General features: G+C 40.1%; 2 protein-coding genes across 2 annotated transcripts in view; one reads left to right on the top strand and one right to left on the bottom strand.

Annotated features, from left to right (window-relative positions):
- Positions 1-974: 974 nt before the first annotated feature.
- Positions 975-7,017, top strand: LOC109485133. The gene is made up of 7 exons (XM_019788566.1): positions 975-1,506; positions 2,894-3,037; positions 4,050-4,152; positions 4,616-4,750; positions 5,440-5,558; positions 5,707-5,781; positions 6,570-7,017. Exons 1-7 carry the CDS (start codon positions 975-977, stop codon positions 6,677-6,679), a joined length of 1,218 nt encoding a protein of 405 aa, XP_019644125.1. The 3' UTR covers positions 6,680-7,017.
- A 2,963-nt stretch (positions 7,018-9,980) lies between these two features.
- Positions 9,981-18,641, bottom strand: part of LOC109485146 — a 10,002-nt gene continuing 1,341 nt past the window's right edge. Inside the window, exons 2-7 of the mRNA XM_019788578.1 lie at positions 18,484-18,618; positions 17,417-17,508; positions 16,875-17,124; positions 11,929-12,045; positions 10,994-11,094; positions 9,981-10,323 (exon numbers count right to left, since the gene is read on the bottom strand). Coding sequence (XP_019644137.1) covers positions 10,009-10,323; positions 10,994-11,094; positions 11,929-12,045; positions 16,875-17,124; positions 17,417-17,508; positions 18,484-18,618 — 1,010 coding nt within the window. The 3' untranslated portion in view covers positions 9,981-10,008. The remainder of the gene's footprint in view (positions 10,324-10,993; positions 11,095-11,928; positions 12,046-16,874; positions 17,125-17,416; positions 17,509-18,483; positions 18,619-18,641) is intronic.

The raw sequence follows: 18,641 nt of genomic DNA, 5'->3' as shown, positions 1-18,641 counted from the left end.
CCCCGTGTTTGGGGAGAGCCACACCCTACGCACGTTAAAGAACCCACCAGACCTTTCGAAAAGAGTAGGGTCATGCCCTGGTGTGCAATGGTCTAAATACTACTATCTAGAAGTTGGTGATTCACTTTTAAATCACTTGGTTGGAGGCCTGGCAAACCCCCTTGATTTACATTATGACCAGGACTCCAGGCAGAATAGTGTGAATTGGTACACTAAATTAATAGAGATCCTAATAAAACAAACACACAAACAAACAAGTTGAATGCATAAATAACATTTGTCGGATTGTTATCAAACCTAATGACAGTATGCTTACTGTTACTCTAGCGAAACAAGGGGAAAGAAATGAAATCTCGGAGACCTTACTTGTGGCCTTCTCTTTCAGTACCAAGGACAGATACACCCATAAGTTACTGATAGAGGGTTATACACATATAGTTGCACAATTTGAGCTTCTAATGACGTTTTAACTTTCAAAATATGAACTGTCATGCAGGGAAAACTTAATTTAATTGTTTGATAATACTTAGGGTGTCAAAAGATGTATACACAAGTTATACATAGTAACGTTACAATATCTGTCAGAAAGGGATGTACAAGGTATTGGTAAAGGCAGGTATAACAATTTAAGTGTAGGGAAGATATTCTGGGCAATTTTGCCGATGACCAGTGGAATTTTTCTTATAAACATGGTTAGAATGCCATAGAAATGATTTTTACTTCATGAAATCTTTGTTGGATGTGTTGGTACGATTTGATTTAAGTACCCCTGTGAAATAGCAATGCGCCCGTCCTGTGACCTCTGACACAACACAATGGCCGCTGGTGACCTAACTTGTCTGCCAACTTTTACGATCACGAGACCTCAAATTTTGTAAATACGCCGAGCGTTTGGGACGTTTGCACGATCTCGCCTGCAGCGTTGACTTTCTAGATCCCGTATGGCCATTCTAGCGATGATATACGGACCGAAGATGGCTCTAGTGGCTGTTCTAACGTTGTTGTGTACGTGCGGCTTTGTTTACGCTAAACCGGTACCGGTGTCGCCGCTGAACAATACCCTCAACTTGCCCGAACTGCACGTCCGGGGGACGCACTACGAGGTGGGCTACACCGTCGGCTACACCTTCAGAGAGCGGATCCAAGACTTCTACACCAAATACACCCTCCTTCACGACGTCCTAACTCCCTTCTACCAGTCAGACAAAGGAAAGGCGATCGTAGACGGCTACTTGAAAGTCGCGAATGAGTCCTTCCCTCAGTACATTTCCGAGCTAACCGGTATAAGTGACGGCGCCAATGTGCCTTTCATACAGGCCTTCCTCTTAACCGTTAGGCACGAAATTCTGCTGATGCAAAGGAAGAGGGACGTTTCTTCGTGTACAGACGTTTTTATGGACATCGCGAACCAGAGAGTGCTGGCACACAATGAGGACTCTGACCCTCTGGTTAAAGATCACGCCTACCTTATCCATGCACAGATCTCCCCACATAAGCTGCCTAACGGTATGTAATATATAGGGTTTGGTGGTAATTTGGTATCTTAGCGTCTATATGTATCTTAGGCCACACCGACTTAATTTTATGGATGACATCCGCGCGCTCATTGATTTTTGCCTGTTCTCAAAAAAAAGATCATGTCCTCGGAGGCTCTAGGCCTGGGTAGTCAGCCCATGGTAGTTAGCAATAATACGGAGCGACAATACGGAGCCGGTGGTAACTCCGAAGCTCCTCGACGCGTCAACGGCAAGAACTCAGTACACACGCACAGTGCCGTATACGTCGCTAAGTACTGTCGTATACGTCGCTTTAAGTACTGCCGCAAATTCACAATACCAGATTTGTATTCCTGTGATTTAGTAGCTTTTTTATTTTTGGCCGGATTTTTCTTTTATTTGGGGGTCTTCAGAGGATGTCATCCATAAAATTAAGTTGGTGTGGCCTTACTATAATTAGTATAAACGAGATCCAAACAGTTCGATTACTTCTGCTGACCCGCGTTTATTAATCCATATGTTAAAATTCTACTAACAGATATGGTCTAAAGGTTTACAGGGAGTTTAGCACTAATAGTTACACAGAGAGTTACCAATGGTCTACGATACACAGATGAGGTACTAACAGTTATACAATACTAATCTACAGAGCTACAACTACACATGTACATGTTTGAGTCCTTGGTCACCAACTGACTAACAGAGCGATTGTCTCTTCCAAGCTCAACTTTGTTGACAATAGTAGTCCTTTACCTGATTGGTTACTCTCACTAACCAATCAGTGCCTACCCAACGCGCTAAAATATGCATATCTCTCCATAACATGTCTCTCCATATGGTCACTAACAGATTACCATAGTTACATAAGGCCACAGCAAGTTAGTAATTTTATGGATGACATCAGCCCACGCATTAATTTTCGCCTGATTTTGGAGAAAAAAACAAGAAATTTTGTTGCCTTCTGACAGTGGTCAACATGCCGAAAATGGGCAAAGATGTCTGTTGCCAATGCCGGAAGGTGGATGGCAGATAACAATGAAGAGAGGAGACAAGAAAAGGCTCTGATTCAATGTTTTGTTTCTTACTTTGATGTGCACAGTAATATGTGATGCTGGCTGTGTATATGTGATGTTCCCACTGAATAAAAACCATATGTACAATGATTGAGTCAAAATTTTTAAATGTAGGAACCTTGTTTTTTTCTGCCCGCCTTGTTTTTTTCCGCCCTCTCGCATTAGATTTAGGGTCTGAGACTCAAAGGACGTCATCCATAAAATTTACTTGGTGTGGCCTTACATAAGTCATAACCATAGTAAAACGTTAAACTTTATTCCAACACACTATGATTACTACCAACACAGATGAACTTTCATGATAATAAGTCATAACCGTTACAGGTACACAGATAGGAGACTGGGAGTACTTCACTGCCTACACGTACCCGGGACACCTGCCGGGATGTGCCTTTGGACACAACTTAAACGGCATGGTCTTCACCGTCAACGCTGTGTTTCCTAAAAACGTGCAGCCCAATAAGCAAGGTCTGTATTTTATTATAACTTTACATAAAACTTGCATTTGGGTTAACTATTTTCATTCAAAGACAAAGAGATAGCTACTGATTGAGTTTAATTATGTTTAAACTAGATGGAAGGTTCGATTTCTGGACTGGAAAACATTTTAAAGGCTAAAATACTGTAATTCACAAAATATGTTCGCAGCAACAAAATACATGTATTTTTGCAGTAACAAAAGTTTGTGGTCAGAAAAAAAAACACAAGTGCAGAAAAAATTTGTTAATTGTGCAAAATATTTCTTAATTGTAACAATAATTCTCGGTACAGAAGTTACCACAAAAATTGTAAACATAAAAAGTGCTGCAAAAAAAAAATCAGGAATTACAGTATGCATTTTTTTACACACCTGTCATGGGCTCCCTTGGGTACAGGTGATTATCAACATCTGGTCTCCTCAAGCTGGGACCTCTTAGTCCATATTGAATGAAATGCTAGATTTTTAGATGAAAGGTTAGATTTCTGGAAAACATTTTAGGTATTTTGAAGGCTATAAAATACTGTAATTCACAAAATATGTTCGCAGTAACAAAATATGCATTTTTTGCACACACCTGTCTCATGGGCTCCCTTGGGTACAGGTGATTATCAACATCTGGTCCCTTCAAGCTGGGACCTCTTAGTCCATATTGAATGCACTCATTACGTGATGTTATCATCATGACATGAATATCCATCAGTGTTGGTAGTTACAACTGTGTATGGTTAGAACTTTTGTTCCAACGCAAGAAAGTATACTCACCTAGAACTTTTAACCAGTCACTCTGATCTTCAGTAGACTGACCCAGTGAGGCTTGTCACGTGGCTTCTCTGAAGTGTGACACCAAAACTGGTTCAGTCTGTCGAAGAAGATCAGAATTACTTTTGAAAGCTCTAGGTGAGAACAATCCCTTTTGAAGTTCTTGGAACACAAATGTTACATCATTGTGTTACGTTGATAAAAACTGTTATATACTAAATGCACCCCTGATTTCCACAGTTCGTTACATGTTGAACAGAGCCATGCTGGCAGCCACGGATCCCAGTCATGCCCTGGATATTGTAACCAACAAGAACGGACCAGGTGTGGCATCTGGCTTCAGGTAGGGAAAAGTAATTTCTCATAAGGTTTGTTTCTACCATCTTAAACAAGTTCTAAGAAGTATATCTATATAGTTCAAGAAAACTTCAATATGAAAAATGTAAATGCTGTTTTATAGCATTTGATCTGCCACCATAAAATCAAGACCATGTTATGTCTGGGACAAAAGATACAAAAACTAGAAGTTACGCTGCAGTAACAAGCCAGGTCAGCCACCAGGAGGCCCAAATTTGACCTTAGGTTTTGTTTTCGTAAGACCTAGCAATTTACCAAATATCATCACAATCCATAAATGCCTTCTTAAATTATGTTGACCAAAAATATGCAGAAACAGAAACACACACACAAACACACACACACACACAGACAGGTCAGAAACAATACCTCCATTTTCACAAGTCTTTTGCTGAATGTGAATATATATGACTGTCCTACGTGCATAAATATGTGATTATATCCTACAGTGTGAATATCGGTTATGCATCAGACTTCAGCAAACTATACAACATTGAGGTTGCGCCGACAACACCCAGCACACCACAGTACTCCCAAACAGTGTTGGACGTACAAGGACTGCAGCATTACTTCCATTTCAACATGTGAGTCTTTCTTTTGATAAACACACAACTATCACAGTAAAGTTTGCTAACATACAGGACTATCTTAGGCCACAACAATTTAATTTCTTGGTTAATGGATTCGTCCGCTTCATTTTTTTCTGATTTGCAAAAAAAAAAAAAAATTCAGAATCAACTGCAAAATGCTCATATTTTGCCCTGAACAGTTGAAAACAGTCCTTTTCTTCCTAGTTGTTACAGTTATTCCATCTTTCAATGAAATGGTATCATTAAAAGTTCAAAATTCATTGTTTAAATTTTGAACCAGCCTGGTGTGTTAACTTCATGGCTCCTATTGTACCATTTTGGACCATAATAGGATGCCTAGGCCTGTTTTTATTATTTTTTCGCCCGCCTGCTCCATTATTTTTCTAGAAAAATCCATTAACCAAGAAATTAAATTGTTGTGTCCTTACATACATGTGTACAAAACACAGTTGTATGTAGCCTGGTTACCAGGTTAGCAAACCTGCGGAAAGGATTTAGTACTGGGGAGCTATAATACTAGTAGGTCTGGTAACCAGGCTAAGTTGTCATAATGGACCATATAATCATCTACAACATATCACAATGTTCTTTGTTGTTGTTGACCACTCTAATAGAAGGATAGAATGACAAAGCATATTTGATGGTACAACAAGGACCTCTACCTACTCTCTCTGTAACTGCAGGTATGATAAGCTGAATGGTACTGTTCCACAGTATGAGGACCCCAGCACAGAACATCGCAAGGCCAGAGCAGCACAGATGGGAAGTCCTTATGATCTGAGGAACATTGTGGACATACTTGGTGAGCTCTCAATTCTCAGTCATATGCCTTTTAGTCTTATCTGACTTGACATTGTAAGATTTCCACCAGTAGTGTGGAAAAATTTAATTAGCATATAATTTTCTTCAGATTTTTATCAAATGTTCACAATATAACATTTGTGTTTTAGGGGATACAGAAGATCCTGACTATCCCATATACAGAAGTCCTAACAACAAGGATGGTGCAGAGACTGTGGCAACAGGTAGGGGGCATTACCTGATCCGCAATACAACATTTTCTGCTGCTTCATATTTTCTTGAACTTCCAATACTCTGCACATCTTCTTAATCCTACCTGTTCTTATTTTATTGTCAAGTTAAATGTTTATTTTTTTTACAACTGCAAGCACTGGTTTACTAGGTTATTTGAGTGCTTAGTAATAATGTAGATTTCTTATGTTGACATAAGGCCACACTGACTTAATTTATGGATGACATTCTCTGAAGACCCCCTAAATAGTGTGTATGAGCAAATAAAAAGCTTCCAGCCAAACAAAATGCTGCTACACTCAGGAATACAAAGCTGGTGGATTTAGTAGTAGTACATAGCGACTTTTACGGCAAGCCGGCACATGCTGGCCATTTGTGGCATTTATGAGTCGGTACTGTACTGAGTTCTTGAGTTCTGTGGAGCTTCAGCAGCCTGGGTGCTGTCCTCCGTAGTTACCGCCGGCTCCTTATTGTTGCTGGCTGCCATGGACTATAGAGGATGGCACCCAAGCCAGAGCCTCCTTGGAGGTGATTTTTTTTTAGAACAGGCAAAAATCAATGCACACGCAGATGTCACCCATGAAATTAAAGTCATGTGGCCTCTGGTCTCTCAGTCACAAACGAAAGCTAGTGGATACTAGCTGAAACGTCTGACCGTTTCCAAAATCATATCTAGTTGCTTGAGTAACTGCTTTTTGGCATATCGTATTACCTAGATGTCTAACCTTCATCGACATATCATGTGGCCTTACTAGAATCTTTCCTCCCCTCTACCTTACAGCCATATATGACTTCAGCCAGGGCCACTTCACTGTCTACCTCGGCAACCCAAAGGACAAGGAAGGGTATCCAGGTACTCCCATGATCCAGAGGTTCTTCCCAAACTTCTGATCAAATCTGTAACTCTAGCCCTTTTCCCATAAGGACAAATTTGTCCAGATCAGCTAGGATCTACTTTGTAAGGTAGATCCTTGGCTCCATCTCAAACTAAGCCAGATATAGCGAAAAGTTTATTGCAAATTCGTGCCCGGAGGCTAATTGCAAATTACAAACATAAAAGAAAAATGAAACAGAGTACAAAATAACTTACTTAAAAGTCTACATGATAAAGGTAGCTGTCTATAACTATAACTATGATCATGATTATGACTGTTATAGTGAATGTTTCAAGTGTGGTAAAGTTTAGGATACAGGAGTTTTCTTTTACACAACCAAGATAGTTATTTTGCTGAAGTTTCGGTGTCTATCAGACACCTTCCTCAGAGCTTCTGACTGGAGTTCTGCTTCTCGCCGCTATATGTAGCACTTTTGTGTCGAGAACACAATCCCAAACGTGGCAAAAGTGCCACCTACATCAACTACATATAGCAGCAAGAAACTGAACTCCAGTCAGAAGCTCTGAGAAAGGTGTCTGATAGGCACCACAAAGTCAGCAAGGTAACTATCTTGGTTGTGTAAAAGAAAACTCCTATACTCCTATACTTTACCAACCTGATGAAACTATTTTCGGTTGTTGTAAAGTTGACCGGATCGAAACTGGCAGTCACCAATCAATTCAGCTTGATCCAGATAATTTTATCCCAGTGGGAACGGGGCCTTTAAAAATGGAATAGCGCATAATGCTGCAATGTTGTTAGCAATATTTTAGAGAAACTTTACTTCAGATTCTTGCCATTATTTGTTGTAATTATGTTGAGAATTAAAAGCTTGATATGTAACAATTGATAGATTTATTAATGCACATTTGATTTGTGCCAAAGCATTGCTTCTCCTTAGTTCATAAGAAAATATGAAAAACAAATTATGTCAGTCCTTTTATGGAATGACTGTAATTCAAAATGTACATGTATGCTATCTATGCAAGAAAATTATGACATTCTTTTTCATTTGTCATACTGTAGAAAGTATAGGATTGTTTTAATTGCTCTTGCTGCTTTGTAATGTTTGTTCCATTGAGATACAATTTACCTTGTAGCTCATCAATTGCAAACATTGATTACATTTATCTAACTCCATATACATTCATTAAGATACAAACAGAAATGTCATGTCCAGCAGAAATATTCTATTTTATATGATCCCATTTATAAGCTTTGAAAAGTTATGTTTTCAAGTAATGTTTTTGTTAAATGTTGCATACATTTATTGAAAATGTTCAATGTTTTAAGCACCTTGATCAAAGATTATAATGCTGTTGCATACAATGAAAATTATTACAAAATCTAAGCTACCGGTCTTTTAAGTGAACTTGTTTTTAAAATATATACAGCGATAGTACACAAAGCCATGTACTTATACTGAATTGTAAGTTTACTATCCAGTATTCGGGATGTTTGAAGAAGCCACAATGAAATCTTTTTGGGCCACACCGACTTAATTCTATGGATGACATCCTCTGAACACCCCCAAACTAGTGCGCGCGGGCGAATAAAAAAAAATTCAGGCCAAAAATGAAAATGCTACTAAACCACAGGAATACAAAGCTGGTATTGTGAATTTGCGGCAGTACTTAGCGACGTATACGACAAGCCGCGACACATGCTGGCTTTTTGCGGAATTTATGAATTGGCACTGTAGGTACATGTATGTACTGAGTTCTTGAGTCATGGAGCTTCTGCGGCCTGGGTGCCCGGCTCCGTATTGTCGCTAACTACCATGGACTACCCAGGCCTAGAGCCAGACCAGAGCCTCGGTGGACGTGATCTTTTTTTTTTGAGAACAGGTGAAAATTAATGCGTGCGCGGATGTTATCCATAAAATTAAGACAGTGTGGCCTTACTAGTACTTAAGTGTAAGACAGATTAACTGACCAAGGAGTTTAAAATCTAGAGCTTGAAACTTTAAAATCTACAGCTTAAAATGTAGATTCTAATTCTAAATGCTAGATCTATATTTTAAGCTCCTTGGTCTGACAATCATACAACAGTGCACATATTTGTTATAGATGAAGTTTAATGAGAATTTTACAATAAACTTCGGAATCCATTGGTTGTAATCCTGTTTTTATTGTCTGTGCATTCTTTATTAGTATCTCTACATGTTTACCTTATTTATGTGTAACAACATCACAACCACATTGGAGTTGTAGTCACAATTTTTCAAAGAAATCTTGAGTTCACTTCAATGTCGTACACGTACATGAACTTTAACCTGGTTTAGAAAAATAAAAGGCCCGCACATGTACGTATACGTAAGGCCCCTTTCACAATCTTCCCCCAAATTTGTTCCCGAACTCCAACTTACCAGATTCGGTTGAAGTTCTGGAGCAGTCTGACCAGGTTTAGGCCACGCCTACCTTTCTATGTGAAAAGCCAAATTTGGCCCTCAAACATGCCAAGAACACAGCTGACTTACTCACAAATGGTTGGCTGGTGTTTCACTATTAAACTTACAGCCGAACACCGGCCAACTATGATCGGACCTCCCGGCCTACTCCTATTAAACCATGGTTGGGGGTGTTGGGGAGTCTAAATTCTTAAAGGTAGCAAATGCAATTTCAGGATAGCAAAGTGGATTTTTAAAGTCAATTTTCTGCTAATTCTTTTAATGTAGTAAGTCGAATCGAGGACTTTGTATGGATATTTCTGGGTGGTACCCAAAAACAATGGCGCCTCGCACACCTTGTTTCTTTTGCTTTGGGGCTATTTCCAACGCTTCAAGTATGAATTGATGAGGAAAATTTGCTAAATATAAGAAATGGCAGTAAAAAGTGCTAAGAAATGGCAGTAAATGTCTAGTGACAGTATCAGATAGATTTCCTCACACCAAAAAAAATTGCTTTGCCGCCCTAAAATTGCACCTTTAAGGCACCTTTAAGTGCAGCTTTTAGGGCTTGGAAACCCGATTTTTCAAAGCCAATATTCTAGTCATTTATCTACATAGTGAGTTGAAACTACACTATCCCAATGTATATTGACCCTCAAGAAGCAAAAAGTCCCAAAATCCTGACGAAAAATGGTTACTGGAAGGGCCCTAGGCTGATTTTTAGGGTACCACACAGAAAATAAAGGACTCATCTTGGGGCTTGTTTCTGCTGTTTTAAACGCCCAGAATATGAAATGCTGACTGAAATGTGCTAATGTGAAGCAGTATGTGTCAATATCACAAAGATGGCCAAAGATTGCCTTATTCAGAATATTTCCAATTTTGCTGCTCTGAAGTCGCATTGGATGCCTTTAAAGTGTGACGGGGACTTCACATCGGCCTCAGACTTCGGGCTTCTATTCTGGTTGATGCACGTCAATGGCGACCTTGAACAAGGAAGAGTAACTCGTGATTTTCCGAGCAGCGGCCGAGCCGGACCCGAAGTGCTCACGGACTTTGCCGACGAGCTTCATCCCCTCGTCGTGCTTGTCGTGCAGCCCGGAGAACTCCGAGCGCGTGACGTAACGGAAGTCTCCCATGGGGGAAACTTTCTTGTAGAGAGCGGAGTGCGCGTAGCCTGTATCAGGCCCCGCCTCGCTCTCCAGCAGACTAACCCCGCTCCAGTCCTTCCAGTTAGCCTCGAACTCCTCTGCAGGCACGGCGTCGGGCACCTTCAAATGAAGAGGAAAAGAAATAGGAAAGAATGAAAAAATAAGCGAATGGATGAATGAATGGGTGGATGGGTGAATGAATGAATGAAACAAGCTTTATTTAGCCTCTACCAGGCTTCGGGAGGCGGCTGAAAAGAGTAGAAATTAGCCAAGTAGAGAGATAACATGACAGGGGTGCGGCAAACTACTCTAGCGGACCAACTCCCCTATATGTTATCTCTCTATTTTGTCAATTTCTACTCTTCCCAACCGCTTCCGAGGCCTGGTAGAGGCTAACCTTTACTAACGTGTTTTAACTATGTCACCACTTTAGATAAACTATATTTTACATAAAACAAGAGAAAATCAGAGATGCAGAAATTCGACCATAAATAGAACACAATCAACTACTAGTATATTCATTATTGATAAATAAATGAGATAACACATAAATAATATAGAGGATAAAAGTACTATTGTGAATAACAGATATTTTAATTAAGGAAGGGTAGGGTAACGTTGCTTTTCTTGGAGGAAAAGTGTTCAGATAACAAACAGTATATTAAACATGACCATTCAAATTTAACGTTACGTAACGTTACGCAATGCGGTTTGATGTGGCTACTTTTTCCGTAAAGATTGAATCTAGGTTGTTAAAGTTCGGAGGTGTAGATTGGATGTTTCTCTGCACCTGAAAGGCGGTGACCAGGAAGCGGGAGGTGGCGGGCCGCTCGTACGGGGACAGGGTTGGCTTCTGCGCAGGATCAGACACTGCGACCTGGGCAAACCCTCCTATAAGGACGTATCAATGCAAAATAAGAGTTAGCGCCCATCCTCTGGAAATAGAGAGAGGCTGGTAGAGAAGGCTACCTGTATGTGAAAGAATTTGTAAATATTGTAGTGCAAAGGCTGTGGAATACGAAATACATTTTATCTCAAACTGTTCGTTACATGACAACGCTCGAAATGAGTTGACTATTCAAACATCTACAATTTATCCCAACTTCCCAAAACTTAGGCCATGTTGATTTGATTATATGGATGACATCCTCCGGGAACCCCAAAATTGATGCGCGCGTGCGAATAAAAAAAAAAGTTTTAGCCAAAAAAAAGCTGTTTTCATTATGAAATCTACGTGGTCATGTGGGTTGAACAAATGGGACAGAATATGGTTTGGCGAATAATCTAGTCTTCAAGTTCATTTCTTTACAATTTCGTCCTTTTTCGTTTGATTTTGGCATTCTACGACATTGGTATGGTTTTTTTGTAACTTTTTTTTTGAAACGGCCGAAAATTCATGCGCGCGCGGATGTCATCCATATAATCAAATCAACATGGCCTTACAGACAAACAATATTAATAAACTATTCTTCTTTTGACTTCCCAAAACCCACAAATTTAGAAAAGGTGGCACATTATGTCTTCCATGGTTTACAAAAAAGAAGCCAAACCCTTCAGACATAGTTTTAGACATGGCTATAGTTTTTCAACGTTCTTATATGTTTGTAACTTGCAATTATCCTTCGGGCATGGATTTTGCAATAAACTTTGCATGTACTACAAGTCGTCTACAATACTCACAACATTGCAACAAACTATACACCAAATCCGGACGTTTTTCCGTACCTGGCTGCCGGAGTACTCCCTCCGGAATTATCCGGTCTGCCTCCTGTATGACGTCCATGGAGGGCTGCCACGGCCGTCCCGCGCTCACACCGAAGTTGAAAAACTGGATTTTCTCAGCTGTTGATATACAGATTATTATGGGTTCACCACAAAGTGGTGAAACCATATTGCTTTTTCTCATGATTCTCCTCCTTCTTCTTCTCCTCCTGCCATTTCTTTAAATGGATTCAGCTTCTTCATTTGGGGGCCTAAGGACCTGAAATTTGGTATGGAGGTACAGTAGGCAAATACCCCCAGGCGTTTTTTTAATTTTTGTGATACAGGCTTTTAGAATGGTTTTATTTGAGTTTTTTGGCTGTGTTATAGCAAATGTATTACTGAGTTAGTGGGCAGTGTTACCAGATTTGGGCATGAGTCATCACAATGGAATGCAGGGCATCAACCAATAGGCATGCAGCTTTCCTCTATTCTCCTTGCTGATTGGCTGTTGGAATTTAACAGGCTTAACTTAATTAATACCTGCACAGAGCCATTCCATACTGACAGTATGTCTGTATTCAAGTGTTTTGGTAGGTATTTTAAGCTTTCCTGCTCCAGCATTGGAATGCGGGGCATGAACGCTTCTTTTTTTCTTGAAAATCAACAGTTTGCATTATGCAATTAAAAATCCTAACCAATAATGTAGGGAATAGCTATCCAACTGTTGTAGTCTTAGTTGTATGTTACTTCATACTATAGTTATATCAATGTAAAGCATTGTTTTCCCTTGTGTTTCTCATTCTTTCCCTGCCATGTCGTAAAATGTGGTGAAGCCATTGCTGTATTTGCTCCAAAGCAAATGTCGGCCTTTCTAGTGTTATTAATGGTTCATCATTTACCATGCGTGAATAGTATCAGGTTTGTAAGTCACCTAATAAAGTCAGTCAAAGTCAGTCAAAGTTTATAGCACAACGATTGTCACGGGTACAATGTATGGTATAAAGTTACAGGTTAGTATGTGTCTATCATAATGCTACATATATGGTCAACGGTTACTGTGTCTGACAGAGTTTTATAAAGAACTACTGGCTAGAAAATATTTCAACTCTACACGCACGTTCTACATTACGCTAAACTATACTCATGAAGGGTACAGTGAACAGTTGTACCTAATTATACAAAACATGTTCTATGATTACCAAACAGAGTTTTGCTTGCCAGGAATGTTATACAATTCTACATGTAAATGCTACGATACGCTACAACTATATACATCTAGTTGATAAAGTATTCAGTGACTCTACTTATACAGCTATTCTAAGATAAAGAGTTTATTTTTACACAGCCAAGTGTTTTATTCAGTTGCACCGGGGAAGGTGACAGACGGTCACTGAAACGTGGTATATATAAAACAGTTGCGTAACAAGAAACTCTTTATTCGGTCATTTACCATGTTATAATGTCTATCTGGTACATATTTAATCTACTACTAGTATATACGCACTCTTGTATTATTGTCCTACTTGTAACATTCGATTTAAGTGCTAAGTAAATACAAAACCTGACAGATCTTGCCTAACAGGTTTGTCGCCTATGTATATGCAAGGTTGACCCAATTCAACGTATAGTGATGCGTTTGAGATGTCAGGTTTAAAAATACGATTTAGTATGGAAACCGTTGGACAAACATTTATTAGTGTGGTCGATAGAAGGTTAGCATTAAGAAAGCACTTGAGATAGTCGTTCAAATAGTACAAAGCACTTGATCGTAAACATGAATGTTTGTTCTAACGACGGGAGTTCAAAAATGATCGCCAGAACGTACAAAAAAGTACATGTACTAGACCAAGGCTAGGTCCATACACATGTCTATATCTTTATCTGTATAGCCGGTATAATCAACCGCCCTTTGGCGTAACACACCAGCTTCGCGGGCACGCGGCGCGGCGGCAGCTGGCTACATTACACCGAACGACCTGTCACACCTAACCTTTGAACATCTAACTCTGAACTCATATCTGGTTACAAATACGATTTTGGGAGGCTTGAATTTTTGTTTTATCACACGTATTTGTAATTTTTTTATTGATGAGTGGGTTCTGTATGTCCTGAAAATTTCACCTTAGTTGCGACACCGGGAAGGCAAACATTATTTTCTCGTCACACATGCTTCCCAGAGCATTTTAACCCCATAGCATTAAAATCAAGGCTAAGGTTAATTTTCAAAATGGCCTCAAACTAGCCTCCGTAGCAGGCTTATAGAACTGTGGGTTTGGTGGTCTTCGGTTGTTTTCTGATTAGCCCAGTTCTAAAAAACACGGGGGTAATTCAACCAGGCCGGCTATGTTGTCTATATGAAATCAGAAAATAGTACATAAAAGCTCCCAAAGACCCTGAAGACCCCCAAAACCCCCAGTTTTTGGCATGCTATGGAGGCTACTTCAAACATGTCACGGCGTACCGTCGGGATCCAGGTTCTTGTGAAAGTGTGTAGAGACAAACTGAGGGTCCCAGATACTTCTGGCCGTCACGTAGAACCATCCCTCCAGCGACTTCACCACACTGGCGCTCTTCGGAAGGCTCCAGAAGTTATACAGGAACATCAGCTGTCGACCGGCCATCTTGTCAGTCTGGTCACCTTACAAGACTAGCAGAACAGCTAATTTAAGGGGAGAACCGTTTCTATATCTTAGGGTCGGTATTCAAGGTCAGTACTAACATATAACGCCAAAGCAGTCGTTACACACCACTTAAAATTACCAGACCATTTGGTTAGCTGTATTGTGTTTAGGCAAGCTACTAAAACGCGTCTTTGTTCTTTGTACAGGCCGGATTTTGAGAAGGGTTACGTTGCTGGTAGATCTTGAGTTACCTGTGTGACTTGAAGCACGTACACAGGTTGAATGGACATAGAGACACGCCCCTTCCCCATGTCCACGGCTGAATAGACTCCGTTGCCGCTATGCTGTCAACGTTGACATATATCAAATATGCCTGCAGACATCAAACAATAGCATTCAAGCAGAGGCTTAGGATTTTTCATATATTTTGTTTGGCGTTTTTAGGCGTTTATATTGGGCTTTCTTTTTTTGTACTGTTATTTTTTTAAACACATGTTGCATGGCAAAAAATTGGACCCTGCTTGGCAAATTGGAAAACTGTCTTGCAGCCACTGAAGTCTGCTTGGAGATCAATAAAACAAGTCTTGTCTATGCTGTCCCTTAATTGTACCAGATGACATTATTTTGTATTGTAACAATACAGGATATAAAAGTATAGTTGTTCCACAATAAAAAATCACAATATAGTGTCAATGTTACTTTCCCATTAATAACCAAAATGGCCACATTATATTTCAGCAATATGACGTAAAAGGCTAAATCTATATGTTCCGACACTGGCTAATTTTCGAGTCCGTAACTGGGTAAGTCCCAATTTACTTAGTGTTTGGCATACAGTTTTCGCCTTTTAAAGCATAATGTATTATACCAACACAGATGAACTTTCATGCTACATTTCAGCAAGTTGCAATATTAGCCAAAAAAACAGCACTTCCAACTTTGGCCAATACAAACACACTCGGTGTGACTTCACCTGGCCAAAATAAACAAAGCAAAGGTTGTACGTACAAACAACGGCATTAAGTCGGCCCTCAGGTATGTCGGCGTTTCAGACGATTTAAACAAAAAGGGACGTGACACGGTTACCATGGTAACACGGACACACCCACCGGTAAACAAACATGGCGGGGTCTTGTACTGACACTGATGAGTGTGTGACCTTTCTTCTGAGTACAAAGTTCCGGAACAATGATACTTAAAGATAAAATATTTGAAGATGCCAGGGTCGATATTGGCATGTCTCAGAGACATATATATTTAAGGTCCGTTTAAGCCAGTATTCAAATACATTGTATTGTGTTAATTACTGACAGAACACCCACCCCCACCCCCACTTGCTAACACGCCCCTCATTGAACTGATGTGATTTAAGAAAGAAAAGAAAAATTCACACTCCTCATGAAACTCGATAATCCTGGTACTATAAACTCCATCTGTTCTTACATTTTACAACTGTCTTAAGAAGCGAGAAGAAACAGAACCTGTACATATGTCGTTTTACTATAGATATATTTTAGTCTACCATCGCTATTTACCATGACCTGTACTTAGTTCGCAATGAGCAAAATGTACAATAAAGGTCTTTCATTCATTAAAAAACACCGCTCATTCACAAAGTTCTGCTATCTTCTTATCTTCGTATCAAAGCCTAGTACGTAAACAAATGAAGCAATACAACAATTTCACGTTAAAAAACAAAACAACTAGATAGTAAGTATATCATTTTATTGACGGTTAACAGAATTTCATCACTCCAATGGACAGAAGAATCTTTCACTAGTTACGTTTGAATGAGCCAATGTCGTCTAGATCTATGTACATTTGTACTCGGGTACACATACAGGTGTAAGGCCACAGCAAGTAATTTTCATGAATAACATCAGCGCGCGCATTAATTTTCGCCTGATTTTGGAAAAAAAAAGAAATGTCGTTGCCTTCTGACTGTGGTCAACATGCCGAAAATGGGCAAAGATTTCTGTCGCCATGCCGGAAGGTTGATGGCAGATAACTATGAAGAGAGGAGACAAGAAAAAACTCTGATTTAAGTTTTGTTTCTTACTTTGATATGTGATGCTGGCTGTGTATATGTGATGTTCCCACTGAATCAAAACCATTTGTACCATGATTGAGTCAAAATTCTAAAATGAAGGAACCTTGTTTTTTTCGGCCCGTCATATTTTTTTCGCCCGCTCCCATTAGATTTGCAGAGTCTGCGGAGGATGTCATCCATAACATTTACTTGCTGTGGCCTATTAAATCAGTAAAAACGACTGATGATGGTACACTAATCTAGCTGCATTTCAATCACAACTTTACTCAGAGCCGTATCAGCCTCGATGTTCTTGCTCGTCAGGACGTCGGAGCCGAAGAATTGCCGAAGTTTCTCGACCAGCCCGAAGCCGACGTCTTGCTTGTCGTGCAGGTCGGAGAACTCGGACCGTACCACGTAGCGGTATGGTCCGTGGGGTGTGACGCGGCGGTAGAGTGCTGAGAAGACGTACCCCATGTCTGGTGTCACCGCCTTCTCCAGATGATTGACACCTGTCAAGTCTTTCCAGTTAGCCTCGAACTCTTCAGCTGGAATATCGTCAGGCACCTGCAAGACAGAGGTAAGTTTTCTGTGCGTCTGATCAACGTTTTCAGTTATATAATGGCTTATTCAAATACAATGTTGCAAAACAACAGTTGCCACCTGGTAGCCGAGGCTGAATTATGTGCAACAAAATTAATGACAAGATAACCTTAAAAACATACGAAATTTTAAGTCTAAAATAACAGATAGGTAGCAAATTGGATTAAAAGCGTTGCACAAATGTTGAATAAAAATGATAAACATTGTAGCGTAAACACTATAAGATAAAGTTTTTGGCGGTAGAACGAGTACTCACGGCGAAGTGTGAGATGAGGTATCGGTGGGTGTTGGGACGTTCGTACGGGTAGGGAGACTTTCCTGTGGTCACGGCAGCCTCCGCAAAACCACCTAAAATTGCCGTACACAGTTATAACGTAGAACACAGTTATAACGTAGTTTCTGACGAAATGTTTTGCCCATTTTGACCAAAGCAATTAATTGAAGATGAATTTCACTGGAATGCTGACAGATTTCTCGACTTTGAATACATCTTTATAAATAAATAAAATGTAGTAACTCTCACAATGCAAAAATAGGTAAATTTACAAAAGACTGATTTTTATCAGAAAACAAATCTAGCATCGGAAGGCTTCGGAAGACTTCGAAAAAGCTGGCCAAATAGAGAAATGAAATGCAGGGGGGGTTGGTCCGCTAGAAAGACAATTCGGGTGCGGCAAACGGTACTCTCTAGCGGACCAACTCCCCTGGCATGTCATATCTTGATTTGGCGAATTTCTACTCTTTCTAGCCGCCTCCCGAAGCCTGGTAGAGGCTAGAAAAAAATACCGAAAATCATGATTAGCCCCACTCGATTGTATATTGAACAAGCTCTTTTTATCTCAGTATAAATTAGGATGTTATGTTGTATTCTATACTTATTTGTACTATGTTCAATATGTTATTGTCATACTGTGTACTTTGTACTCTTGTCGTGCAATACAGTTCTTCTTTAATTAAGGGTTAATGAATATCCACATTCACAAGAAATCTGGGCACTGCTGCGCAAAGAAACAATGTAAATATTTGCCAAATAAATATCTAGTGGAATCGGTGTCGCAACGGTTAGAGCGTTGGACTCGGAACCGAGAGGTCCCGGGTTCGATACTCACCGTGGCCCGACGTTGTGCCCTTGGTAAAGGCACTTTACACGACTTCCCCACCTATATGGTGGAGTAACGCCCACCGAGCCTCTTAGGCTAATCTGTCTGTCTGGGTGCCAAAAAACACATTACGGATTTGGTGCGGCGATGTGACAACATCTGCACAGTGGCCACTGAGAGCCGTTAAATTATATTATATTCATAAATAGATATCTCTACTGACCCATCAGGAACTCTGTATCCGGCTTGAGTTTGCTAGCCTCCTCCATGGCTTTCCACATGACCGGGTTGTTCCTGGGACCCGTCATTATAAACCCGTCCGTTTTGAAGATTCCGAAGTTTACATAGACCCACTTGGCTGTACAGAAGGTAGTAGTAGAG

The sequence above is a fragment of the Branchiostoma belcheri genome, unplaced genomic scaffold (genome assembly GCF_001625305.1).
Source record: "Branchiostoma belcheri isolate BF01 breed outbred unplaced genomic scaffold, Haploidv18h27 scaffold73, whole genome shotgun sequence".
NCBI lineage: Eukaryota > Metazoa > Chordata > Leptocardii > Amphioxiformes > Branchiostomatidae > Branchiostoma > Branchiostoma belcheri.
This window is presented reverse-complemented; position numbering and strand designations above follow the sequence as displayed.

Bases quoted from the DNA above. Each gene is read 5' to 3' on its own strand.
- LOC109485133 (XM_019788566.1), top strand. From the start codon at position 975: ATGGCTCTAGTGGCTGTTCTAACGTTGTTGTGTACGTGCGGCTTTGTT. The intron at 4,751-5,439 runs GTGAGTCTTTCT...CTGTAACTGCAG, and splicing joins CATTACTTCCATTTCAACAT to GTATGATAAGCTGAATGGTA. The intron at 5,782-6,569 runs GTAGGGGGCATT...TCTACCTTACAG, and splicing joins TGCAGAGACTGTGGCAACAG to CCATATATGACTTCAGCCAG.